Source organism: Bidens hawaiensis, unplaced genomic scaffold, assembly GCF_021521415.1.
Source record: "Bidens hawaiensis isolate Kalapana, Puna unplaced genomic scaffold, B.hawaiensis_p1.1 tig00001685_1, whole genome shotgun sequence".
NCBI classification, from domain to species: Eukaryota; Viridiplantae; Streptophyta; class Magnoliopsida; order Asterales; family Asteraceae; genus Bidens; species Bidens hawaiensis.
This window is the reverse complement of record NW_027491095.1, coordinates 2,495,100-2,522,554: the sequence shown is the minus strand read 5'-3', so window position 1 is coordinate 2,522,554 and position 27,455 is coordinate 2,495,100. Positions and strand designations below refer to the sequence as shown.

Here is a 27,455-nt window from a genome sequence, read left to right as displayed (position 1 = left end):
AGTATTTTGTATTTGAAAATATAACCGATATCCAAACCGAATTACATTTTGGTTTTTCGGGTTCGGTTATTTGAGATTATTTAGAAAATCACATTGAGGGAATTGATTATTCGTTGTGGCATCATCTTCTTTGATGATGAGGAATCTGTTTCTTCTTTGACATACGTATTGTTTTACTCCATCTAATCGATGAGGAATCAGTATGTAGATGACTAACATTTTGTTGGTTCCATAACCGGGTAGCTGACTACTGTTTTACATACATCCATTTAGCTGATGCCAAAGGGAAGCCAACAATATTTTGCGATTTGACAACATAGTTTCTCGGTGTACCAATGTAGATACGAGGCACATGCACTGGGGCATGCATGGTTATGGTGGTGGGTTAACATGACGTAACTAATGACTGATGGTTGTTATTACTTGTTATATACTTAAACTTTTTGGGTAAACTAGCTAGTTTGGGCTTCATTTGAGAGAACCATAGCGAATAGCTAGGTGTATGTGCCTAGATGCAGTGTTTACATGTCAAAGTCGCGTCGAGAATTGTTGTCGCTCTCCTGAGGAGGGCATGGTAGGATGAAACCATGCAAATTGAGTAGCTCTCGGGAAACCAATCAATAAAAACAATTTCTTTTCTGGTTTTCATAATCTGTTCATATGGTATCAGAGCGGTGTTATTGATTCTAGGATCAGACTGCTCACCAAAATCTTTCCAGCCACGACCGATTTCCAAAAACCAACCGGGTCGCCATGTCCTAAGACGGTAACCCGGGTTCAGATTTAACGATTCAATTTACCATTCCGTTCGAGAATCGTTTTAATATCCAGTCTCAAACTCCATAACTATCCGACAACCCAGAAAACAACCTCGTAACAAACGGGTTTCGTCGGATTCAACCACCTAAACTAGATAAAACTCACCTGAAATGCTCCGCACCTCCGCCACCAGAAACAACCATGGAAACGATGTCGAACCTCCGCCACTCTCCACAAAAACAAGCCATCTTCGCTATGGACAACACCAACGCTACGAGATTAAGGGACGACGATGGTGACGGAGTAGCAGCGACAAGATGGGAACACGAAGAAGAACCATCAGTGACTAAGCGGAACCATCAGTATAGCAGTAGCGACCAGCACAATGGTGGGTTCGGTGGATTGGTATCCGCCGGAGAAGAAGCAATGGCTCCCTGTGATGGTGATGTCGATGGTAGAGGTAACAGGTTTGAGACATTATTAGTCTCAACCCCTTGTATTTCTAGCCCTAATTTTTTAGACCCTTTAGTTAGACAATTGTTAAATAAACCCCCTTGAAGAATATGTTAAAACCAATAAGAACCTTAATGATTCTAATAATTTTTACACCGACCAAAAGATTGAAAATTTTACATATGAAGCCCCTCAAGATTCTGTTTTTTATAAAAATATATCAAATAAAAATATGGGAGAAGCCAATGTGGCCCAAACTCATGAAAATTTAAATAAACAATGGATTTTTGATTGTGGTGCAACTGACACCATGAATTTCGAATTATCGACATAGTTTCAAATTCTAAACCAAAAATTAATTACATAAAAACTGCAAATGCGGGAATAGTTCCCGTAAAGGGAGGGGGGACTATTGAAATATCACCCACTTTAAAACTTTAAAACTGTCTTTACGTTCCATCTTTGTCACATAAGTTATTATCCACTAGTCATGTGACAAAGGAATTAAACTGTACAGTGTTAATGCACCCGACCTTTTGTATCTTACAAGATATCAGGACGGGAGCGATTATTGGGCGTGGCACTGAACGCCATGGATTGTACTATGTGGAAGAAGTGACTCATCATGGTACTGCTATGTTAGCCCATAAAATAATAAATAGAGAAGCATGGTTATGACATAGGAGACTGGGACACCCTTCTATTGGTTATTTGCATATTTTATTTCTAAAACTTTTTTATTAATGAAAAATTGAATTGTGAAACTTGTGTCTTGGCCAAAAGCCATAGACATAATTTTATACTGACCAACACAAGAGTAAATTTTCCTTTTTCACTTATCCATTCAGACGTATGGGTCCGGCAAAAATTATTGGAGGACAAGACTTTCGTTATTTTGTCCTATTTGTTGATGATTGCACTCGTATGACATGGATTTATTTTTTAAAACAAAAATCTGAAGTTTTTGATAAATTTACTATGTTTTATACAATAATACAAACCCAATTCAAAACCAACATCCAAATTCTTCGATCCGATAATGGGGGGGGGGAGTTCGTAAATGGTTCTATGAAACAATTTTGCCAAACAAAAGGAATTATTCACCAAACATCGTGCTCCCACACTCCCTAACAAAACGGCACCGTCGAGCGAAAAAATCGTATTCTACTAGAAATAACCCGGGCCCTTCTAATCGAGTCTCAAGTTCCAAAATCTTTCTGGCCCGAAGCTGTTGCCACCGCTACATATCTTATTAACAGACTACCAACGAAGGCCCTTGACCTAAAAACCCCTCTTCAAGTCCTTTCAGAGTTCACCAAATTATCACCACCCCTTACACTCAAACCACGAATATTTGGGTGTTCGGTTTTTGTCTACATACCCAAAATCAATAGAAGCAAACTTGGCCCATGTGCTGAAAAGTGTGTTTTTGTGGGCTATGGGGTCAACCAAAAGGGGTACAGATGTTATAGTCCAACAAAACGTCACATATACACTACTATGAATTGTGACTTTCTTGAAGCAGAACTCTTTTATACCTCCCAAAACAATAGTGAGGGGGAGAAAGAGCATGACACCCTTAGTTGGTTAAAATGGGTTCCAAAATGGGCCTCATCATCTGAATAAATTAATCACAGTACCTAAAATGAGTCATCAACCTGATGAGCCTTCAATCAGTGTTCCAGACCTAAATGCTCCCGACTTTACATCCGGAGTAAGTAATTCTCAAATATCTAAAAATATAACTCATGAAAATGTTGATATATCTAACAATCATGAAGTAGAAGAAGAATAGACAGTACAGGAAACAATGCAGGAAATAGTGCAGGAGGAACACGAACGTATACATGAAGAAACAAGACAAGAAGAAACAACCGAGAAATATGTCCTCCCACCAAGAGTTAATAGAGGAATACCTGCAAAAAGATACTCCCCAGAGATTCAATCTAAATCCTCTAGATACCCCATTGCAAACATAGCTGAAGCAAACCTATCCAAAGAAGCCAAAGCTTTTAACGTTTCCTTATATGCTAAAAAATTCCATACTCTGTAGAACAAGCCTTAAAATCAAAGAACTGGAAGGCTGCTATGGAAGAAGAGATGAAGGCATTAATAAAAAATGATACATGGGAAATATGTAACCGTCCATTAGGGAAGAAACCAGTAGGATGTCGATGGGTCTTCACGATTAAACGCAAACCAGACGATACCATTAAAAGATACAAAGCACGGTTGGTGGCTAAAGGCTTTACCCAAACGTATGGGATTGACTACCAAGAAACATTCTCCCCGGTAGCCAAAATTGACACAATCAGGGTTCTTTTATCGATCGCTGCCAATGAAGGATGGCCTCTTCAGCAATTTGATGTTAAGAATGCCTTCTTACATGGAGAATTAAAGGAAGAAGTCCATATGGAAGCTCCACCTGGGTTCACAGAAAATTTCAAAGCAAAGGAAGTATGCCGTTTAAAAAGAACTATCTATGGGCTTAAACAATCTCCTAGAGCTTGGTTCAGCAGATTCACGTCGGCAATGAAGAAAAATGGTTTTCGACAAAGCAATTCTGGTCACACACTCTTCCTTAAAACCAAAGGTAACCTTGCGACTTGTTTAATCATATATGTTGATAACATGATTATTAAAGGGAACGATGAGGAAGAAATGAAGAAACTGAAGGTGAACCTGTTCACGGAATTCGAAATGAAGGACCTAGGAAGACTAAAATATTTTCTTGGAATTGAAGTACTAAGGTCTAAAAAGGGTATCTTTATATGTCAGAAAAAATATATCCTTGACTTTTTAGCAGAAACAGGAATGAACGACTGCAAGCCGGCTGACACACCAATTATGGTTAATCATAAACTCCATATGGAAGAAGAAGGGGAACTGGCAGACAAAGAAAGATATCAGCGCTTGGTAGGAAAATTGATATATCTTTCACATACTCGTCCAGACATTGCATATGCAGTAGGGGTAGTTAGCAAATTTATGCACCGACCCCAAGTCACTCACATGAAAGCAGTATGCAGAATTATCAGATATCTTAAAGGGACAACAGGTCATGGGGTTCTATTTCAATCAAACAAGCACCTAAAAATCCAAGTATACACTGATGCAGATTGGGCAAGGGACAAAGACGATAGCAGATCAACAGCAGGATACTTCACACTAGTTGGTGGAAATCTTGTTACATGGAGAAGCAAAAAACAAAAAGTAGTAGCACTATCTAGTGCTGAAGCAGAGTTTAGAGGAACTGCACGCGGCGTGGCAGAAGTTATGTGGATACGTAAACTTATGGCCGAAATTGGTTTTCCCCAATATGAGGCCAGTACGATTATGTGCGACAACAAAGCTGCAATCCAAATTTCAGAAAATCCGGTTCAACACGATCGAACAAAACATGTGGAGGTTGATAGAAACATCATAAAAGAAAAACTTGAAGCAGGAATTATACAACTACCTTTCTTCCGATCAGAATATCAACTAGCAGATATATTAACCAAGGCTTTCAACGGAAGAATATTCAGCAGTTGTCTTAGCAAGTTGAGCATCGGAGACCCCACTGCTCAACTTGAGGGGGAGTGTTAGATATATACAAAGTTGGGATCAATTCATTTACACATAATTTCCTTGTTAAGAAGATTTCACAGCAAACATACAGCTAAACAATCATGGACCGTTGTTTTTCAATCAAAGGGAATTCATTCCTTTTTTACTATAATGTTATAGCCTTTACTCTATTTAAATTGTACTCTATTTCTTTTGTAAACCAATACAATCAATAAAAACAATTTCTTTTCTGGTTTTCATAATCTGTTCATACTAAGCACTATTGAGATAGAAAAATATTGCTAGGGACTTTTAGTAACTCAATTATTTATGGCTAATGAGCTAGTACGATCGATTTCCTTGCGACAAACAGATTTGCGACAAAGTAATTGGTGATGGGTTGATTTGCGACAATCATGAGTTAAGTTTAGAGCATACGTAGTATTATTGCAAGATCAAATTTCACATATAGTTGAATATCATACACACTTCGAGTTCATATCCTATACGAAAGTCGATATTATCCATCAACATACAAGGCAAGCAAAAACATACACTTCAAGGTTCAAATCCTCTACATACAACTTACCGTCCTGTTAATTCAGTGATAGAAGCATCAGCAGTGCTCATGGACTTATTAGTGGACGTGGAGTTACTAACATCTATTCTCACATCTCCCAAATTGACATTTTGTCTACTTGGCGGGTTTTGCACTCGTGATCGGTCACTTAGAAGCATCACCACTTCGGACATCGTTGGCCTGACTGATACCGGAGACTGAGTGCACATAAGTGCTATTTCTATAACTTTCTTTATGTCCTCCTCTTTATACTTACTCGGGTCTAGTGTCTCATCAACCAACTTCATCTGCATGCGAGTTTCATATAGATTCCAAGCCTAATACCACAAATTCAATATGTGAATTTACTGCATATTTACCTCAGAATAAAAATAAAACTAAGTTCTAATCAACACGGGCTTACATGTTCAAGGAGGTATTGTTCGCCATCGGATTCATTTGGGATGTCAGTGCATTTTTTTCCACTAACGATCTCAAGGACAACTATACCAAAACTATAGGTGTCAACTTTCTCGGACAACTGTCCATGGATTGCATATTCTGGTGCCGTATAACCCCTATAAGTAATTAGAGAATTTGTTATTATTATTATTGTCTATATATATGTAAGAGGTATATTTGCATTCTAATATCATAATACTTGTATTGTGTTGTGGCTTAATTAGGCTTTAGAAAAAACTTGGGCTCGAATGTCAATATAGTGGTACAAGGCCCATGTTAGGATTCTTTGGGTCCGGCCCAAATATAAATTAGTCGACCCATGGGAAATTCCTCTAGTGGGCTAACTACCTTCAATTTTATTTATTTATTTATCTTTTAACTCTTTCCATTATTATATTTTGTAGTGGTACTGTCCCCGTAAAAAGAAATAAAAAAGAAAGAAAGCACAACATAATACTTACAATGTTCCTGCGAATCTAGTACTAATATGAGTCTGATCCTCAGGTAAAAGCCTTGCCAATCCAAAATCGGCAATTTTTGGCTGAAACTCATTGTCGAGTAAAATGTTGCTTGGTTTTATATCTCTATGGATGATGGTTACATGGTATTGCTCGTGTAGATACGCCAAACCTCTAGCTGTGCCGAAAATAATATCAAACCGTTGTTTCCAGTTAAGGGTCCCTCGTTTTTCACCTAGATATAACAAAATCAAACATAATGCATAAAACCACTATAATCATAAACATGGTTCATCTTTTTATTAAGATCACAACTAACCGTATAGGTATTTTTCGAGGCTTCCATTAGCCATATACTCGAGTACTAGAAGTAATTCTGGTCCCTTGCTACAACATCCAAGAAGGCGAATAAGATTCCGATGATGGACATTACTAATAACTCGTACTTCGCTCTCAAAGTTATCCTTTGCAGTAGTGGAACCAATAGCAAGTTTCTTCACTGCAACAATGTTCCCATCCTTTACTGTCCCCTGTTTGGCGAGCAACATAACACCGTAAATAAACATGTTGAAACTTATGATATGAAATGAAACTTAAGGTGAATTGAAGAGATGAGTACCTTGTACACATCTCCAAATCCTCCTTCTCCAAACTTGTTTTCTTCTCTAAAATCCTTTGTGGCTTTCTTGAGGTCACTGTAGCTATAATCCTTTGGGCCTTGCAATTCAGTTGCCCCATATAAGGTACCTAGTATGATGAATATAAACTCAGCATTTGACACAATTGAGCTTTAGAAATACTTCATCTCTTATTTAAAGAGTCAAAGTGATCTTGTTACTTTCATTTTACTAGCAACTGATAATGCATATATACCTCCGGGTGTAGTTTTACTTGATCGACGATACCACAAAAGTAAAACGATTAACAGGAGGATCAGACCACCAACACCTCCAACAACACCTCCTATAATGGCTCCCTTATTGCTGCTTGAAGTTTCTGTGAAAATAATATGAAAAGTCAAATAGTTTTGATGCATTTGACACACCGATTATAGTTTTAGTGTCTCATAATTACCGGACACAATAACTGGTCATAAAAGTCCTATATGTAAATCAAAATTCTAAAATAAAATTAGCATACAGATGTTGAAGTCTCACCATCTAGTAAAAACGGCGTAATGTCAGTCGTCTGGTTAATTCTGAAAATTGCATTAGCGGAGTACCTCATAAAACACCCCGAATCAACAGCCCTCCCATCAGTAACATCACTGGCACAACTCCTTATGTTGGCATACGCCACCTGCATGCAACTTCTGCATCCGTCTGGTGTTACTGTCTCCGCACACTGAGCTATAGCATAAGCAGTACTTGTATTGGTACCATTAACAGGTGCTGTGACCGCAGCATAGTAACCGTTTATTTTTGAGGTCGCGATAGAAAGATTGGATAATAATCCATCCACAACAGTTTCGAAAGTGCTTTGTCCGGATGAAGTGCGGTTACCGCATAAGCCTTGATTTCCGGGCAATGTTGTTTGATCGAAAAATGAATTACTCTCGTATCTGGACAATATAGGATAACTATTAGTCTACCAGTTCTATGGTCCAATAGGATATGATATTGGTTAAATTGCTATGCATAAATGAAAGGTATGATTCACAAACATTTGAAACTATAGGGACTAAATTTGACCATTTTGCGTATAAGGGTGAATCTATTAATTCGTACCTAGAAAATGAATAATGCAATTATTTGATTTATGATACTATATTATTGTTTTTTAGTTTATTTTTAAAATATAAATTTATTTATTTTTATAAAGTTTAATACATAATGTTTTTTCAAGTATAGCGTTCGATATACATAGTTTAATCTATGTTTCATGCATATTGTAACAAAAACTTAGTCGAATCAATAATATAATTCATATTAGATATGTTTATTAGATGGATGTAAAATAAACATGCTTAGAGATGCATGGACATAAAATGTATTATACCAATTAAGATATAAACTGAGTACGAATGTACGATGTCATAGCATTAACCAAATTTGTAAATTTGATGTAATATGTAGTATGTACGTATCACATCTTAATTAATTCTATTTTATAATTTATAGTAAACTTTGTATTATTGTATTATTTTGGTTCATAGGATTGAAAAAATATAAAAGGTATCATTATATGTACGTAGTGTTAGAATCAAATTTATATAGCTTTTGAGGTAAAAGTTGTATAATAATTAAAATAATTATGCTATCAATAGGTTAATTATTACTTATAGTACAGTTTTTGAACTACGGTAATTATATTTACTCTATTTATTTATATATTAAAGATTTTATTTGTAACAAATCCTACCATTATAATCTTATATTATATATACAGTAATTATTTATTAATGTGTGTATAATTAATTAGATAAACATCATTTCATATCACAGAGTGGATTGAATCATGGACTTATTAATAATTTTTTTAATGTGAATGGCACTCGCTAGGTATGAGTGGTAATATTGTTCCATCCACGGCCACCATTCATTTAACTAAGATATTTGTAGCCCGTCAAGCATTATTCAAGTTTGACGAAAAATACGCCTACCGAAGAAGACCAAGACATTAAATACCATCTATATAATACAATATATGGGACTTTCAAAGTATAAAAATCGTCAAAACAATAATAAAAATCAAATAATCATATTTAAAACCATGTGGACACGATTTAATAATAACAGTTTCATAGTTAATGCAACAATAAGATAGCCATCGATCATGTGGAAAAGAATCAAAATTTTATTCTAAACTAGAATAAGCTGTTGACTTTATTTTTCTATGAAAAAAAAAAACACCAGGACAATTATACATTTACATCCTAGATATTTGATTGCAGTAAGTGTTTTTTTATCTACAAATATTTTACACCAATAATTCTAAACTAGTCATTTGAGTAACTATGAATTTATCAAACGGGCTAGCGCCGCCGCCACCACATGTCCACACACAATTCTTAAATCCAAGACTCCGATAAATAAAATGAAAAAAAGACGAAACAAAATGGTCGAGTGTTCACCTGAGGAAACATCCGTCAAGTACTGATCGGGCACCGTTGAAGCCTCCACAGGCACGTATCGAACTAGCCGCATAGTCAAAGCAACCGAGGCAGTCAGTTGTCGACATATACTTCCGGCACTGAGCCATCACGTAAACCGGCTCTGAATTTCGCGTCAGATCTGCGACGGCAAAGTAGGTGTTATTATTGGATAATCGTCTTCGGATGACTCCGAAAGTATCGTTAAGATTGCGGAAGAAATTTGGGATGTTGGTGGCGTTGACTGTGCTGCAAGACTGGATTAGCACGTTTGTTTGGGGCTGTGAACTCGCTGGAATTGTGAGAAAGACCATGAACACGGTGGCAACCACCACCATCTGCCACCTTAAGGACCACCATTGACTCATGGCTTCTCCTTTGGTTCTTGGTTCAAAGTAGATTTTGAACTTGAGAATGTCCGGTGGGTGTGTTACCATATAAAGTAGCTTAAGTGACCGAGCGACGACTTATTTAATAATAATAATAATAATAATAATAATAAAACAACATTCACAATAGGTTCTTCATGTTTACTTGAGTGAGTTCTCGATATTGTATGAAGTAGTTTTAAGTGGTTATGACTTAAATAGAGATAAAAAAAATTATTGTTCACGAGTAAATTTGAAGAAATATTGTTTATCACCTATACTTTTGTAATGCTTTTTGAAATTGATTGTAAGTGAAGATGAGAGAAAATGTAATGATAAAAGTATTATTTAACTAAAAAGAAGAGAAAATGACAATGTTCTTTATGCAATTATAGAGATTGAAAAACTGTCGGGAATGCCTTTAATGTGGCCGCTTTATATGCAACAACATTTCTATCATTATTTCAAATCTAAACATGTTTTGCTTAATAAACTTTTATATGAATTTTGATCATGACTAGGTTATACTCCCCTCGTCTCATTTTAAGTGTCCATATTTCCTTTTTTATTTGTTCAATTACAAGTGTCTACTTTCAAAATTTATTAGCCAATTTTCAAGTTTACCCTTAAACACACACAACTAACATTAATATACAATATTGATGGACCCACTTTTCAAGGGTATTATTGTCATTTGGTAAGAAAAAAAAATAATCATTCAATCCACATTAAACTTTGTGTTATTCAAACCTGGAAACTTATAATGAAACGAAGGAAGTAATAAAAAAGACCCTATATGAAGAGTGTGTCATCTTGTATGTGTTAGTACTCCTAGTGACCGATATGAATCGGCCCCTAACATGAAGTGCAACACAAACATGGTTCTTAAATATCATAAATTTCATAAACATGCTACGCAAACACTAAAAAAACATAGCTATAATCTATACCCAAATTTATCAAATCCATACACAAAAAGAAGTCTCTAAACATAACAAATTAAACATAAATGTCAAGATGTCAATTTTCAGTCAGATAGCCCTTACATTAATGGCAGACATACCCTTTCCCAATCTAAACATGAATTCTTTTGAGTTTAGTTTATTTTGTTTGCAATGTTTGTCAAAAAGCCTAGCAACTGTTCACATGCAGTGATTCGTAGAACGGGTTGATGATTTATTGATTGATTTTCTTATGTAATGTGATTTTATTTCAGGTTTGTTAAGATAATCTTATGACACGTATGATTACGTGTAAATCTTAGTTGTTTAGTTGAGTTGTGTGGTTGATTTGATATTTTAATAAAGTTATGCTAGTTAAATTGGAATTATTCCATTTCCGGATTATATTGACGTTCATTAATCTTGGGTTTAAAACCTTAACGGTGATTAGCAACTTAGTAATTCTAGTGGTAAAATGCGTATGCTACCTTTAGGAATAGTCTAAATCAACACATTTGGAAATTAGTTAAAAGAGTTTTCAAGTTCGTTGATTAGGCTATAACCCAACCAAGAAACCCTAAGTCATAAGGCTAACCGGTATATCACTGGCTGGTCTGATGTGGCAGCCACATGGCACCCCTTACGTGAGGGGTCTCTCTGGAACACTGTCCTCCCATAAAATGATCAAGCATGACCTGAGGGTACTGACCACCGCCAGTATGGTCACGCAAGGAGTCTCCCAAATCCCAATCAAACTTTTTTTTTTCTTTTCGTTTTCAATTATTCTTATTATTAAATAATGGAATGTTGGTGAATAATAGAGAATATTGTATTTCCTTGGTTGAATGTTGATGTTGAATGATGGGAGGGAGGCTGACGTGACGCAGACGTGGCGAGTGAGAGGAATTGTGTTGAGGGATGTATACCCCTTATCCTAAGTGTTCTTAATAAAATTGGATTAATCTAATTAGGTCTTTAGGTGTATATAAAGATTTTATTCTTAGTTGGTGGGATTAGAAAAGAGGAGAGGGAAAAAAATAATATTAGATTTAATGGAAGAAGGTGGAAGAAGATGAAAATGGAAGAATGTGGAAGAAGATGAAGACAATAATATTATATTTAATTGATAATTTAATTTAAGAAAGTGGGGTCCACTTGAAACCTAACTAAAAATATAGTCGAAGTAGACGGAATATTCAAAGACTTAGTTGGTCGAGACGGAATACCAAAAATCATATCGGTCGAGACGATATTAAACTTTTAAAACTTACCAAATAAGAAACATGAGAATATGAACTTGAAAGACGAAATTCGTTCAAAATGCGTCTGAAAGACGAAATTCATAAAGATTTTTTCTCAAGAAATATATAATTTTAACGGACCAGATAAGAAACATAAAAAAACCGTCTGGAGAGACTGCTTTTTACAAAATGATTTAAGTTAGAAATATAGACGAAAACCCCAAGATTTTTAAAAATCTCGTCGGAAATGTCAGAAACTTTCCAAGTGTCATGTTTTAATTGGCTGTAAAATCCCGTCAGTTATAATACCAAGGTGTCGGCTCAGTACAAATTTCATGGGTTATTTTGAGAATCTGGTTTCTTTTTAGATAATTTTTTTTCCTCTCTCATATTTTGGATCATTTTAAGAATTTTCCCTTAACTTAGCACTTCACACAATGATGTTGGATTAGATTGAATGATAGTTCCACAAGTATAATCCTTGTTCATATTCATGTCATCTTTGATGATTCAATGCTGAATGGTTACCACTTGTCATCTAAATTCTCTTACAAATATTTAGATACTTAATTTATATATCGGGAGAACTTGGCAATAAAGATTGTAACATATGCAGTGTGACTTGTACGTATTTATTATCAGGTATGTGGTGCTTTGGCCCCATGCACAGTTTTATCACATTCTCATAACACGCGTCCCACATAATCTATCATCCTCATCCATCGTCCCTCTTAACCTAGTCAGAAGGCCCAAAAATACCTAATTCTCATTTCATTGCATACACCTCCACCAGGATGACGAACTGACCATTATCACCCAACTGATTGCTCCTGGTGGTGAAGAAATAACCACTGAATAAAAACTCTACCATAGTTTGTTCAAAATCAGGGATTAATGTTTATTTCTTCACCACCATGATTGCTCATGGGTTACCACCAAGACGATTGTGGTGGTGGAATACCGGGTTCCATTCAACTCAATTCTCTTCTATTTCACTATCAAATTCGCCCAATTCTTTGCCCTAAAACCCCCAGTTCTTGGTGCATTCTGAGATTTTAATGATGATGATGGTTGTAAACCCTGATTTGTCATCTTATTTTAGTGAAGGTGACGATAATCAGACAATTCAATTGATGAAAAAGCTTCTATCTTATGTAAAATACTAAAAATTATCTTATTTTGGTATTAGGATTTTGATAAGTTATTAAACGATAGTGCTAATGAAATTCTATCATGTTATATGTATAATTTCTGTGCAGAAATCACAGGTTGAATCATATAAATATTTGGAGCATATTCACTTTGTTTCAAGGGTAACAGATTGACAAAAGTGTGCCAATATTGAAAACCAAATTAAAAGGTTAGTTTTATGTTTGCCACCACAATTTCTTCCTGTTTATGTCATTAAATTAGTTCAATTTGATGCTTCTGATGCATCTGTATGTTTCTTTATTTCATATAATTAATATAGGTGATTTTATTATTATTGGTTTTTTTCCATGTGATTAAATTTAAAGGGTATTTGACTTTGTTGCTAGAAGTATATAAATTGATAATTCCTTTTTTACTTTGGTTTTTTAATAGTATTATAGCATCAATTGTTTATTGCAGGAAGTCTTTATATTGAATCCTATACTACCTATGGACTGAGAAGCGTTGGCTCGGCTAAGAGACAACTTAGAGTTGGTAAGCTCTCTGTTTTTCTTTTAGTGCATTTAGTATTTGATTTTTAACTTCCAAGAGTCATTTTTTGTTATTTTTAGGACTTAGTGTCGCTTAAGTTTCTTAGATGATTGAACCTTACTGTTTTGATTAAATATGCAAATTCTTGATGAAGAAACGTGGATCTACTCACTGGTAGCAGATCTACTTTCCTCGGGTGTGATTAAACTATTTCACCGATGGTTCTTCTGGATCCGAGTTCTTCCACCTACAAAATGAACAGCGCCGTTACTTACCCCTCAGAAAGGGACAGAGGGGTCCTCTTTGGGGTAACCCTCCGGCGTGAGAATCAGTATCTTTTGGAGAAGATAATAATGTTTGTAGGTAAGTCAATCTCAAGAGTATTGCTGAATCGCTGAATACCCTTGATGATGTGACTGTGTGTTTTTCTGTAACTGACTGTGAGTGAATATAATTCAATATGATTGAATGTGATATCACTGCTTGTAACTGTCAATGATTGAGTGTGAATGAATGTGTCATCAAAGTGGAGTTGATGCTGTATTTATAGTGCTAGGGTTTCCACTGGTTGGGCTCAGCCTCGTTGGCCTCCTCCAATCGCACTGCGCCATGTGTCCTCTGGGACACCTGGCGCTTTCTCGTTGGTTGTAATCATGTGGTAGCACATGTGTCATGCTGAGTTGTCGACCCTTCATTTGGCAGCTGTCAACATCAGCATATTCTTACTCCTTAAAAAGATGCCTTCTAGAAGATTGTCTGTCGTGCACAATCAAGGTTGCCCTAATCCTGATTTGGATAAGGACGAGGTTGATTATGTGCACGTGTGATATGCGCCCATCCTGAGGATGCGCGAAGTCTTCTTTTTATTCTCACGCGCAGATATTTCATGCGCAGGTGTGATATGCACGAGCGTGTGATATGCGCCACGCGCTGGTGCGCCACGCGCATATGTGACGCGCGAGCATATGTGATGTGCAAGAGCATGCGATATGCGCCGCGCGCATATGTGATGCGCGAGCATATGATGCCTGAGCATGTTTTGTATGCGCCATGCGCCTGGGTTTTGGCTTTGTGCCTTCATAATGTCTTTATCTTGTGGGTTGACCCGCCTTACTTGGTGTTGAGGCGGGTACATACCTCTTCAAGCCCCCCCAGTCTAATGTGTGTCTTATCTCGCGCGAGCGCGGTAAGATAGATATTAGACTCACTGAGTTGTCCTTTTGTAGGGGGTTTTGTCGTTTTCTTGGTTGTTTCCATCGTCGCGCGAAGTTCTATCCATTTGGTTGAAAACGAAAGGTCCAAACACGTGGTTGGTTGGTGATGACGTGCGCCGTAAACATGTCAGACGTTTCGTGTGCTCGAGGTGCTACAGTTGCCTTTCACGTCCCCTCACAGCTGTCTTGAACACGTGTCGCACTCGCATTGGTTAGTACCTGCGAGTGGGGGCGCGTGTCTGTTCCGTGGCAGGTCGGTTTGTCACCTCACACAGCTGTTAGGGACACGTGTCGCGCCTTCGTTGGGTTGCCCCTGCGAGTGGGGGCGCGTGGAATCCGATCCGCTGCCACTTTTCTCTCTCCTGGTCCTATAAAAGCAGGCCCTTAGGAAATTTTTATCTTCATCTTCATTGTTGCGAAAATTCAAATTTCTGCTTTCACATTCTGATTTGAGTGTTTTCATCGATTCGAATCCTCGATTATCGGCTATTACAGTTGTATGTCTGATAGTTCATACTCGTCTAGCCCTTCAATCACCTCCGTTGCCTCTCGAAGACGCCGTGTGAAATCTGTGGTGATGTCGACATTGAAGCAAAAAGGAAAGGGGAAGAAGGTTGTTGAAACCACATCGGAGGAAGTAGGGAGGACCAAGGCCACCAAAAGGTGGAATGAAATCCCCTGCAAATTGAAGCAGGCCGATCTCGACAACCTCATCGCCTCTCAGGGCTTTCCCACCCTGTTTGGCTGCATGTTGCCTAGGTCCGGGCAAACGGCGGCGGACCCACCTGCCGGCTATATATCCCTATATAGCCACTTTTTCACCCACTGCAACCTTCGTCTCCCGATGACAAGGTTTGTGGGTGCACTGTTGAAGTTCTATGGGATTCACATATCCCAAGTCCATCCGTTTGGACTCGTGCGCGTGACTCACTTTGAGTTCATGTGCAAATCCCAGCGCGAGGAACCCACTCCTCGGCGCTTTCAATATTTTTATAAGGCCAAGATCCAAGACAATTGGATCTCTTTTATTCCTCGCAGTCAGAAGGTGAAGTGCTCCACTGTTTCATTCAAAAGCCTTCATGACTGGTCTGAGAGGTTTTTTTACATTAAGGCCGGTGTGATCCCCATCCGTATGACCATGCGCTCTATCACTTCTGCGCCTGCGGATGAGGATGTCCTCAAGAACCCAACTGGCGCGTGGGTTAAGAAACTGACCGCCGAACCATCCCCCGCGAAGAAAATTTGCGAGGAGGCACTGGTTGGGGTCGGCATGAGCAGGCTCTGGGCCGACAGCGCGCTTGAGCCCGTTATCCAAGTCGACGGGTTGTGTAAGTTTTTTTTTTTTTTTTTTTTTTTTTTTTTTTTTTTTTTTTTTTTTGCGCGAACATCGTTCTCTTGCTGATATCATTTAACTTGTCTTTGCGCAGTCACCAAGGATTACATCCTTGCCGCTTATGATGAACATGTGGAGGGCGGCTCCGTCGAACTTGGCGTTGGGGAGGTTGGTTTCCCGGATCGCTTTGATGACATGTTCATCCCAGTGGATCTGGATTTTGATTTTGACGGTGACGCGCCTGGTAAGCCTTCGCACTCCTGGTCATTCCTTTAGAATACCCAAGTTTATTAACAGTTCCGTCGCTTGTTTTTGTAGATGCGCTTGAAAACTACGAGCTAGAGCTCGCGGAAGAGGAGGAGGAGGAAGAGGAGGTGCCTCTACTAAAGCGCAAAGCTAAGGGGAGATCTGGCGCAGGGGCCAGTAAGAAACAAAGGAAAGATGACACCCCTGTCGCTCATCCCCATGCTCAAACAAAGGGACCAAAGGAAACCCAGGTGTTTACCACCAAGGTCTCTTTATCTTCCCTCCCTGTGAAAGTGGGCAGGCCTCCTGTCCACTTGAGGTATGGTGCCGTCGCCTCCTCCGTTCGCGCTGCTGAAGAGAGAAGCCGCGGCGCGCCTGCAACAGGTATACTTTGCTTATCTTCATCTGATTGAGTTGTTATTAAACCGTTGGTTATTTGAATGTTTGCAGAGCCGGCGTCGGTAACAGATCAGCCGCAGGCGCCACAAGGTGCTACGGCTGCGCCGGGGACTCCATCGAAGTCCCCTGTTCTACCCTCTGAAAAGGGTAGAATGAATTTTATGGCGATGTTCGACGCGCGAACAGAGTTGCGCCAAGGTAAGTTTTGCACATTTGTCTTCTGAATTTTTCCTTTTGGACTTAGTCATAAACCATTTTTCCTTGTTTATTTGTTCATAGGAGTTGTAGCTGGCACAACAGTTGCTGGTGATACTCCTGGCGCCGCTGCCGGCGCCGCTGGTTCTGGTCCTGCTCCTGCTAGTGCTGAGTCTCCCCTTGTTGGGATAACCAAGGAGCAGGAAACCTTACTGCGCGCCGAACTTGCGGCGTCGAGACCTCCCTCGCCTCCTCCCGCGCGAAGCCCTCCCCGCGCGGCTGACTTGGAGCCTTTCAGGTCGCAGGAGAAGAGGCCTGTTGAAGAAGATGAGGGGGACGAGGGGGTTCAAGTTGAAGACTCCTTGGGAGATCGCGCCAGCCCTGCGATGCCGCAAGTGTTTGCAGCGCAGACCTCTGGTGGGGCTGGCGCAGACATTCCTGCTTCATCCCCGCAGGTATGTATTGATTTGTTAGTCCGCTGCGCGTATCTCCATATAAGTATGTTTTATGACTTAGAACTTTTCTTGTGTTTTTGCAGGAAGGTGACCACGTTTACCGCCCGAGATGGAATATTAATGAAGAAAGTTCCTTTCAATCCATGGGCGTATGCGAGGACTTCTGGGCTCATGCCGTGCCTCCTACTGAAAGGAGGTATCAAGAGGAGCGCACTCGCGCGGACTTGCTTAACGACCATGTTTTCGCTGGGTCGGCTTTTTTCGCTGCTTCCCAAGAGCTTCGTCGTGATTATATTAAAGTACGCGACGCTCTTGTGGAAGCCCAGCGAGAGGCTAAGGTGGCCGCCTGGAACCTGTCTGATGCTCGCGCGCGAGCTGAGAAACTCCAGGCGGAGCTCAGTGAAAACCGAGCAAGTGCCAACACCGCATACATCAAGCGCGGGCATGAGCTCCAAGCTGCGCGGGAGAAGCAGCAGTTAGCGGAGGCCGAAGTTGCCAAGTACGCGCGCAGAGTGCGTGTCTTGGAACAGCAGGCCGAGGCGCGTGACCAAGCTATCATCCAGAGTATTACTGAGAAATCATCTCTGGAGAGCGAGGTTGCGCGCCTGAAAAGGGATTTGGCGGCCGCGCAGGCCGATAGAGATGAGGCCTTGGCCACGGCGGCGTCTAGCCAGGAAGCACTTGGTGCTGCGCAGGCGGAAAAAGAAAAAATTTTGGCGGCAGCAGCGTCTGATAAGGAGGAACTAAAAAAGGCTAAGGAAACTGTTGAGTTATTAAACTCTCAGGTTCCTGCCCTCGAGACGTCTGTTGCTGGCCTCGCGCAGGATCGCCAATGGCTGGTGTCACAGGGCATGGCTCGCTGCGCTTTGGCGATGAAATATTCCGCCGAGTTTCAAGCCCTTGTGATGGACTGCAATGCCGCCGCGCGCTTGGTTGGCCGAGCTGAAGGGTTTACGGATGGGTATGAGTATGGCATGTTGAGGAAGAACCCATCCGAGTACCCTTACAAGAGCGATGCGGCCTGCGCGGACATGGCCACGGTGGGGGAAAAGTATATGAATACTCCCATCCCCATCCTTATGCAGGTACCTTGATCCTAATGAGTTTTACTTTACTAACTTTTCTAAGTGTTTTGTACTCATTACTTTTCTAATGATTTACAGATAGCTGCGCTTGCTGACCAGCCCGACCTCGGCGCACTAAAGAAGTTGCTTGATGATTGCGAGAGGGCTGGTGGCGATGATGGTGGCGCGGGGGATGTTGCCCCTGCCAGCGGCTCTGGCGCGGCGAAAGAATCTGCTCGTGACACCGTTGTGATCGAAGACTCCAATGAGGAGGAAGAACTTGACTATGGTCAGTTTGGAGATGAAGAGCAGACCGCGCCAGATGCTGCGCGAGATGATGAGGGTGATGAAGCGGCTGACGTCGACGTGGAGACTTGAGAAGCCCTTCATCAAATTTTGTATATTTATCTTTTATACTTGTAGTTTGTAACTCATCATACTTGTAAATTTCGATCCAATGAAATGAAACTTGTTATCTCCTTTTCGTATCTTGCGCATTTCCATTCATCTCTTCATGTTTGGTTGTATAGATATAAGATATGCTTGAACGTTAAAATAAGAACAAGGTTGTAAGGAAATTATTCACTTAACCTCTGTTCTATTTTGTTTGTGGTTCTCGCAGTATGTTGCTCATGCTGACATGCGCGCTAATTTTTCGTTATTTCTTTTTCGCGCGTTGGTGTCACGCGGTATGGAAGTATGAGTTTAGCCATTACATGTCAGCTTGTGTTACTCAGATATCCACTATGGTTCCGCGCGCGGCCTCGACCTGAGACCTTAACATGATATGGCATGTATGTTTAAGGATTTTTATGATCAGGCTGCGCGGGGTATAAGATGGATGTATGTGAGTGTTTTGAGCTAAGGCTCTTTGTTTTGGGCTAAGGCCCTGACGATTTTAGAGTTAAGACTCATTAACGTGTTTGAGCTAAGGCTCGTAATTTTGGGCTAAGGCCCTGACGTTTTAGAGTTAAGACTCGTTAACGCGTTTGAGCTAAGGCTCGCGCATGTATGTTTTACTTCGCTTTATTTTGTTTTGAAGTCAATATAGTGTTGTCATATTGTTCCAATTTAATAAAGGAAGTGTGAAACATGTATGCAAAGGTAATAGAACAAATATTGAAAGATAGCGCGACAAATATTGAAAGATAGCGCGAATCAACATTCATGATGGCTTGAAAGCCTTGATTACAAATTTGAACTTTTTACATGAAGCATTTTCTAAGTTGTGTCGCGTTCCACGCGCGCGGTATCTTTTTTCCCTTCAAATCTTTTAAAGCGTACGCGCCTTTCCCCAAATCTTCTGAAATTTGATAAGGTCCTTCCCAATTGGGAGACATTTTTCCTGGGGGTATTGCGCGACTAGCTTCATTGTTTCGAAGGACAAAATCATTTTTCTTGAAGTGGCACTCTTTAACGCGCTGATTATAATATTTTTCCAGCTTTTTCTTGTATCTGGCTTCATTAATGATAGCCGCTTCTCTGCGCCCTTCAAGCAAATTAAGGTCCAATCTTCTTTCGCGCGCGTTATCAGTTTTGCTCATCATGAGTACCCTATGGGATGGGCACCCAATTTCCGCTGGGATCATAGCCTCTGTCCCATAGGTTAGGCTGAACGGTGACTCGCCGTTGCTAGTTTTGCTTAATGTCCTGTGCGCCCACAGGACATTAGGTAACTCTTCGACCCAAGAATGGGATTCTCCCTCCAATCTTTTCTTCAGCCCATTTAGCAAACTTTGATTCGCGCGCTCCACTTGGCCATTCCCCTGAGGGTGGTAGACGGACGTGAAGATTTGGTTGATGTGCAATTCTTTGAGCCAGCTTGACATCTTCCTGTCAGTGAATTGTTTGCCATTGTCGCTCACAATTTCCATAGGAAGGCCAAAACGGCAAATGATGTGGCTCCAGATAAATTGCTTCATCGCCTCAGCTGTGATTTTTGCTAGTGGCTTGGCTTCAACCCATTTTGTGAAATAGTCTATCGCCACTACCAAAAATTTCACTCGCCCTTGCGCTTGCGGCAGGGGCCCCACAATATCAATGGCCCATTTGTGGAAAGGCCATGCGGAGGTGACTGGAATCAAGTTGTTCTTTGGACGCATGGTGTTTGGCGCGTGGCTCTGACATGCCTTGCATTTTTGGATTTCTTTTAGCGCATCCAAGTACATGCCTGGCCAATAGTAGCCTGAGCTCATCGCCTTGGCAACCACCATGCGCGGACCAGCGTGAATTCCACAGATTCCTTCATGAATCTCCCTAATCACATAGCTTGCTTCTTCCGCATCCAGGCATTTCATGAGCGGTCCAAGATAAGAGCGCCGATACACTGTACCATCAAGTAGTTCATAGTTCTGTGCCTTGTGTCTTATCTTTCTCGCCTGTGCGCGATCATCCGGTAACTTCCCCTCTTTCAGGAATTCCATTATTGGAGTTATCCAGGATGAAGGAGTTGTATGAATTACCAGGACCGATTGCGTTTGCACTGACGGGCTGCTCATTATTTCCACCCTGACATCTTTGCCAAAGTGATCAAAATTAGTTGATGCCATTTTACTCAACGCGTCTGCGGACTTGTTTTCGCTTCGCGAGATGTGTATGATTCTGAAGAAGTCAAACTGCTCAACGAGCTTTTTTGCCTGCTCTAGATACAGAGGCATTGTGTTCTCCTTGGCGTCATATAGGCCGTTGACCTGAGCAGCTACCAAGTAAGAATCAACATGCGCCTCTAGTCTTTTAACCCCAAACTTGCGCGCGATGCGCAGACCAGCCAGCAGGGCTTCATACTCAGCCTCATTGTTGGTACTCTTGAAGTCCAACCTGATAGCATAAGTATATTCATGATTATCAGGGTCCACCAGTTTGAGACCTGCGCCAGACCCTTCGCTGTTGGAGGCTCCATCAGTGAATAGCCTCCAAACATCTTCTTCATCATTTGGTCGCGGAGGGTCTACCTCGCGCTGAGCTTCTTCAATCTTTCCCTCTGGGATTTCCGTGATGAAATCCGCCAAAACTTGACCCTTTATTGCTGGACGGGGCTTATAAGTGATCGTGTGTTCACCTAATTCCAGCGCCCACTTTGTCAGCCTTCCGGAGAGCGCGGGACGTCGCAAGACTTGCTGGATGTTGTAACCAGTCAGTACTTCAATAGGATGACCATTGAAGTATCTATGGAGCTTGCGCGACGCGTGTGTTAGCGACAAAACTAACTTTTCCATGATTGAATAGCGCGTCTCAGGGTCTGTGAGCACCCGACTCACATAGTATATCGGCGTTTGTATCCCCTTGCGATCCACCAATAATACTGCGCCGATCGCGCGGTCTCCAGCTGACATGTACAATGTAAGGGTCTCGCCAGGAAGTGGAGCTGTGAGCGCTGGCAATTTAATGAGACATTCTTTTATCTCAGTGAAAGCTTGCTCAGCCTCAGGCGTCCACTTGAATTGGCTCTTCTTCAAACAGTTCCTCAAGGTGTTAACGAATGGAGTAGATTTGCTGGCGTGGTTAGCTAGGAACCTGTTGATTGACACCAATCTACCATTCAGCTTCTGAACCTCTTTCATGGTGGCTGGTGAAGGCATGTCAAGGATGGCTTCCACCTTCTCAGGATTCACCTTGAAACCATCCTTAGTGACCATTACACCAAGAAATTTCCCCTCTTCCGCGCCGAAAGTACATTTGCTCGGGTTGAGCTTCATGTTAACTTCCGTTAGGCGCTGAAGAGTTTCCTCGATGTCGTTGAGCATTTGTCTCTCCTCCCTGCTCTTGATCACCAAATCATCAACGTAGACTTCTAGATTCCTTCCGATTTGTTCATTGAAAACAGAATCCATAAGTCTCTGATAGGTGGCGCCCGCATTCTTTAAACCAAAGGGCATTTTTGTGTAACAAAAAACACCCTTGTCGGTTCTGAAGGCCGTCTTGTCTTCATCCTGTGGTGCCATTTGAATCTGGTGATAGCCTTTGTAGGCATCCAAGAAACATTTGAGTTTGAATGGCGCCACGGAGTCCACCTTTGCGTCGATGTTTGGTAGTGGGTAACAGTCTTTCGGACATGCTTTGTTGAGGTCCTTGAAGTCAATACACATCCTCCATGACCCGTTGCTTTTCTTTACCATCACAGGATTGGCTACCCACGTCTGGTATCGGATCGGGCGGATAATGTTTGCGCGCAACAAGTCCTCAACTTGCTCATTCATGGCCTTCGCCTTTTCATCCCCCATGATTCTCTTCTTCTGAGCAATTGGCTCCACCGACTTGAACGTGTTAAGAGAATGTTGCGCCAAGTCTCGCGGTACTCCCGTCATATCGGAGTGTTGCCACGCGAAAACCGACGTGTATTTTGTGAGCAACTTTTTCATTCTCAATCTCGTTTCGTCTGAAATGGTAGCGCCAATTGTGACCGTTTGCTCTGGGAATTTTGGGTTTAAAATCCACTTCTCTGGCGCATTGTCAGCCATTGTAAGTTTCATTCTCCCTTCCCGCGGCGTGCTTGTCACTGCGCACAAATGATCGCGGTAAACAAATGCTACGCCTGTTGGTGTAGGGATCCCCAATGCGCCGTGCGCTGGCGACGGTACAGCATTAAATTGGGCAATCGTTCCCCTACCCAGGATCATATTGTGGCATGACGTGGTGGGCAAGACCAAGAAGTTGACAACTTCGGCTCGCTTGTGCTCATCATCCCCCATAGTTAGTTCAAATTGAATCTGGCCTAGGGGATGTATGATTTCATTTGAGACACCACAGATTGGTGCGTTCACAATTTCGAGCCGAGCTTGGTCTGCCGGGTCTAACTTTCTGAAACACTGCTCATACATAATGTCAGATTCGCTTCCAGTGTCCACCAGGACCTTTGACACTTCGTAATGAGCAATGTGTGTGGTAATAACGAGAGGACTGCTTATTGAAGGGCCTCCCCTGATTCTTGGGAAGATGACTTGCTGCTCGCGCCAATCTCCGTGAATTTGCGCGCTTCTCTTTCTTGACGTCTGCCCTTGTCGTCCCCCCTCAGCCACACAGATTCTTTTGTACTTCTTGCTGGCAGAGGCTCCCTCCGGTTGCTCATCTTCTATTCTTTGGTTTTTTACCAAGTGAGCCAGCCTGCCAGACTTTACATCCTTCTCGATCGCATCCTTTAAATGATGGCATGCGTCGGTGTTGTGGCCCGGGGACCTGTGAAATTCACAATATTTACCACTGTTTTGCGGCCCCTTGTAGTGTAGTTGCTTGGGAGGCTTGAATTGGACATTCTCAGTACTTAACACCTGTGAAGGTGTTTTAGTGAGGGGAGTCCATATTCTTGGCAGAGGTCTGCTAGGATCTCTGCCGCCCTCCCTCTTGTCACCCTCCCCGTGTTTACGAGCATCCTTTTGGGGCTGGGGTGAGCTTGGTTGCGCTTGTTTTTCCGCGGAAGAAAAACTTGTTGGCTGCAACCTGGACCATACAGAGTTCTGTTTGGCCCTCTTCTCTTTGCTGCGCGGTGATTCAGCCTGATGCGCTCTTTCTCTTGCCCTATCTTGGGCAATCTGTTTCTCATTTCTCGCGAAAACTCGCGATGCCTCCATTAACTTGGCCCACGTGGTGGGCATACCATCTTTGCTTACGAGAGCTCGTCGTAACTGATCACTGCGCGCGCCTTGTATAAAGGCCACGCGCAGGAGCTGCTCAGTTATGCCCCCGATTGCCAGGGACTCCTGATTGAAACGAGTGATGTAATCTTCAATCGTTTCATCATTCCTGCGGATGCAGTGCATGATGTCATCAGGATCGCGCGTGTGCCTGCGCTGCTGTACGAAGTGGGCCTGGAACTTTTCTAATAGTTCCTCGAACCCATCAATTTGCCCTGTCGGCAAGCTCTCGAACCATACTCGCGCTGCGCCCGTGAGGCAGCGGGCAAACATATGACACCATGTTGGCATCGTCCAGCTCTCTAGGTTTCCCGTGTTATAGAAACCTTGCAAAAAGTCATCTGGATCTGTCGTGCCATCATATTTCCCCAGACCACTTGGCATCTTGGTCTTGTGCTGGATGGGAGCCTGCGCGATGCGCGCAGTAAACTTTGAGTGTTTTACCAGGATGGCTGGTCTGTAGGGTGTGGTTACGTCCACTTGCCCTCTGACCGGTGGGCTGTATGGCATGTGCAGATCCGGATCTGCTCTGGCTCCTGGCGCCATGTTCACAGGCGCGCGGAGCTGCGAGCCTCCTGCATGAGTATCCCTTGTCTTTCTCATGCTATGCACCTCTTCATCACTGAACTCTGTGTGTGCAGTGTGAACAGAATGCCCTTCTTCCGGCGCGCGCGGCCTTTTTGTGGGCTGCTTCTCCATCGCTTGCCTTTGTGTTTGGTCGGCTAGCTTCTTCTGTTTGATCATTTCAGTGTACTTTTCCATCAGACGCCGCTGCTCATTTATGAGCCATTCATTCGGATCGTCTGCTTCATCTTCTGGACCCATTGGTCCCTTCAGCTTCGCGCCGGCCATATTTTGTAACGTGTGATCGTCTGGAGGAGTTTCAGTCTGGCCGTGAGGGGTTGTGACGAAGGGACGGTTGCTGGTGGTACGCGTAGAATCACGCGGAACCCTCAGAACCTGCTGTCCGTCGTTAACACCCTCACGTTCAATATCCTCCAGAGCTTGATCAACGTTACGAACTCCAGAAACCATGGTGATTGAATTTTTTAGATCTGGATGAGATCTGATTGCCGTTTTTCTCCCACGGATGGCGCCAATGAAGAAACGTGGATCTACTCACTGGTAGCAGATCTACTTTCCTCGGGTGTGATTAAACTATTTCACCGATGGTTCTTCTGGATCCGAGTTCTTCCACCTACAAAATGAACAGCGCCGTTACTTACCCCTCAGAAAGGGACAGAGGGGTCCTCTTTGGGGTAACCCTCCGGCGTGAGAATCAGTATCTTTTGGAGAAGATAATAATGTTTGTAGGTAAGTCAATCTCAAGAGTATTGCTGAATCGCTGAATACCCTTGATGATGTGACTGTGTGTTTTTCTGTAACTGACTGTGAGTGAATATAATTCAATATGATTGAATGTGATATCACTGCTTGTAACTGTCAATGATTGAGTGTGAATGAATGTGTCATCAAAGTGGAGTTGATGCTGTATTTATAGTGCTAGGGTTTCCACTGGTTGGGCTCAGCCTCGTTGGCCTCCTCCAATCGCACTGCGCCATGTGTCCTCTGGGACACCTGGCGCTTTCTCGTTGGTTGTAATCATGTGGTAGCACATGTGTCATGCTGAGTTGTCGACCCTTCATTTGGCAGCTGTCAACATCAGCATATTCTTACTCCTTAAAAAGATGCCTTCTAGAAGATTGTCTGTCGTGCACAATCAAGGTTGCCCTAATCCTGATTTGGATAAGGACGAGGTTGATTATGTGCACGTGTGATATGCGCCCATCCTGAGGATGCGCGAAGTCTTCTTTTTATTCTCACGCGCAGATATTTCATGCGCAGGTGTGATATGCACGAGCGTGTGATATGCGCCACGCGCTGGTGCGCCACGCGCATATGTGACGCGCGAGCATATGTGATGTGCAAGAGCATGCGATATGCGCCGCGCGCATATGTGATGCGCGAGCATATGATGCCTGAGCATGTTTTGTATGCGCCATGCGCCTGGGTTTTGGCTTTGTGCCTTCATAATGTCTTTATCTTGTGGGTTGACCCGCCTTACTTGGTGTTGAGGCGGGTACATACCTCTTCACTTGAGGTTATTCAGTTTGATTAGTTTACTGTAAGCACTTTAAGGCAAACGCTTATAGTACATGATGTTTTGATTAATTTGCTGCATATGATTTTGTTAATTTACTTTGCCCTATTTGTAAAGATCACATTAGTGCGCTCATAAGTTGAACATTTTGCTATAAGGTGAAGACAAGAAGACTTAATAATTGTTTTTTCAAAATTTGAAGCATAATTCTAAGTTTATGCTTCGAAACTTTTGCAGTTTAAATTTGTGTGGCATCTTTTTATTTGTTTATTAATTTTAGGTTAAATATATTGATTTTTATGAAAAGAATACTAATGGAAAACAGTTTACTTTATTAACAATTGGATTTTACGTGCTCGGCTTTTTCTTATCTCTGGAACTCTTTGCTTGCAATGAGAAAGAAATGCATCAAGAAGTGAGATCTGAGTAATTATGTAGTTTATTTTATGTTTCAATTTCAATTGTTTTTCAGTTACTTTTATTTATTACATTAGGTTAAACAAGTTGGCAGGGGTGTAATAAATCGGATAAACATGTCAACCCGAACAATACCCGTTTATCAAATGGGTTAGATGGTGCTATCAATTGGATTCATCTACATGTAGGCAATTGAGGCTTACATCATATTTGGCGATGATGTTGATTAAAACATTTCATCACAAATCTACAGGTACTTTTCACACATGCAAGTTAATTGAATAAACTACATAGTAACCAACCACTTTTTATCTACAGACAATGCAGCAAGCAGCAAAAAAGCAAGAACCATAGAAGGATGGTTACAAGTAGAGAAGACCAGGACCAAACAATACTCACCTTTTGTAATCTTTTATAATTGTGTCATCATTTGTCTAGCATGCCAACCTCAAATCTTTTGCCATTATACACGTAGAAACCTCTTTTGTAACTATGGTGTGACTCCAGAAATGTTGACGCCTACATGTGTTAACTAAGTTCGAGCTGACACAATGGGTGGGGTTTTCATGTAGACAAAAGTGGTTTAACATTTGTACGTATGTTTTTTTGGTTCGTCACCGTCAACAGAGATAATCGGTTGTCAAACCATCCCCGCCTCGCGGCGGGTGAACCCCCTAGTTCATATCTAAAATTGACCACTATCTTTTTGTTCAATTAATGTCGCGCCACAAATTTTCCATGAATATGACAATTTTGTTTTTCCACAAGTTGACCCGAGACTCGATAGGTGGAGGTCAAGTTGATTTAATCATTTAAGAAGTATTGGCATTAAATAGAAAC

The 27,455-nt window shown here is 41.5% G+C and overlaps 1 protein-coding gene and 1 long non-coding RNA gene across 2 annotated transcripts; one reads left to right on the top strand and one right to left on the bottom strand.

Annotated features, from left to right (window-relative positions):
* Window positions 1–5,182: 5,182 nt before the first annotated feature.
* Window positions 5,183–9,783, bottom strand: LOC143593235 (cysteine-rich receptor-like protein kinase 2). Its single transcript, XM_077072930.1, has 8 exons — window positions 9,314–9,783; window positions 7,398–7,801; window positions 7,114–7,236; window positions 6,860–6,987; window positions 6,560–6,770; window positions 6,244–6,475; window positions 5,745–5,898; window positions 5,183–5,658 (listed from the first exon to the last, which is right to left on the bottom strand). The coding sequence occupies exons 1-8, from the start codon at window positions 9,766–9,768 to the stop codon at window positions 5,347–5,349; spliced, it is 2,019 nt and encodes a 672-aa protein (XP_076929045.1). The 5' UTR covers window positions 9,769–9,783; the 3' UTR covers window positions 5,183–5,346.
* Window positions 9,784–12,833: 3,050 nt separating this feature from the next.
* LOC143591464 (uncharacterized) lies at window positions 12,834–27,007 on the top strand. The gene is made up of 5 exons (XR_013145692.1): window positions 12,834–13,035; window positions 13,141–13,241; window positions 13,493–13,567; window positions 26,710–26,868; window positions 26,934–27,007. It is a non-coding gene; the product is annotated as an uncharacterized LOC143591464 (long non-coding RNA).
* Window positions 27,008–27,455: the final 448 nt, after the last annotated feature.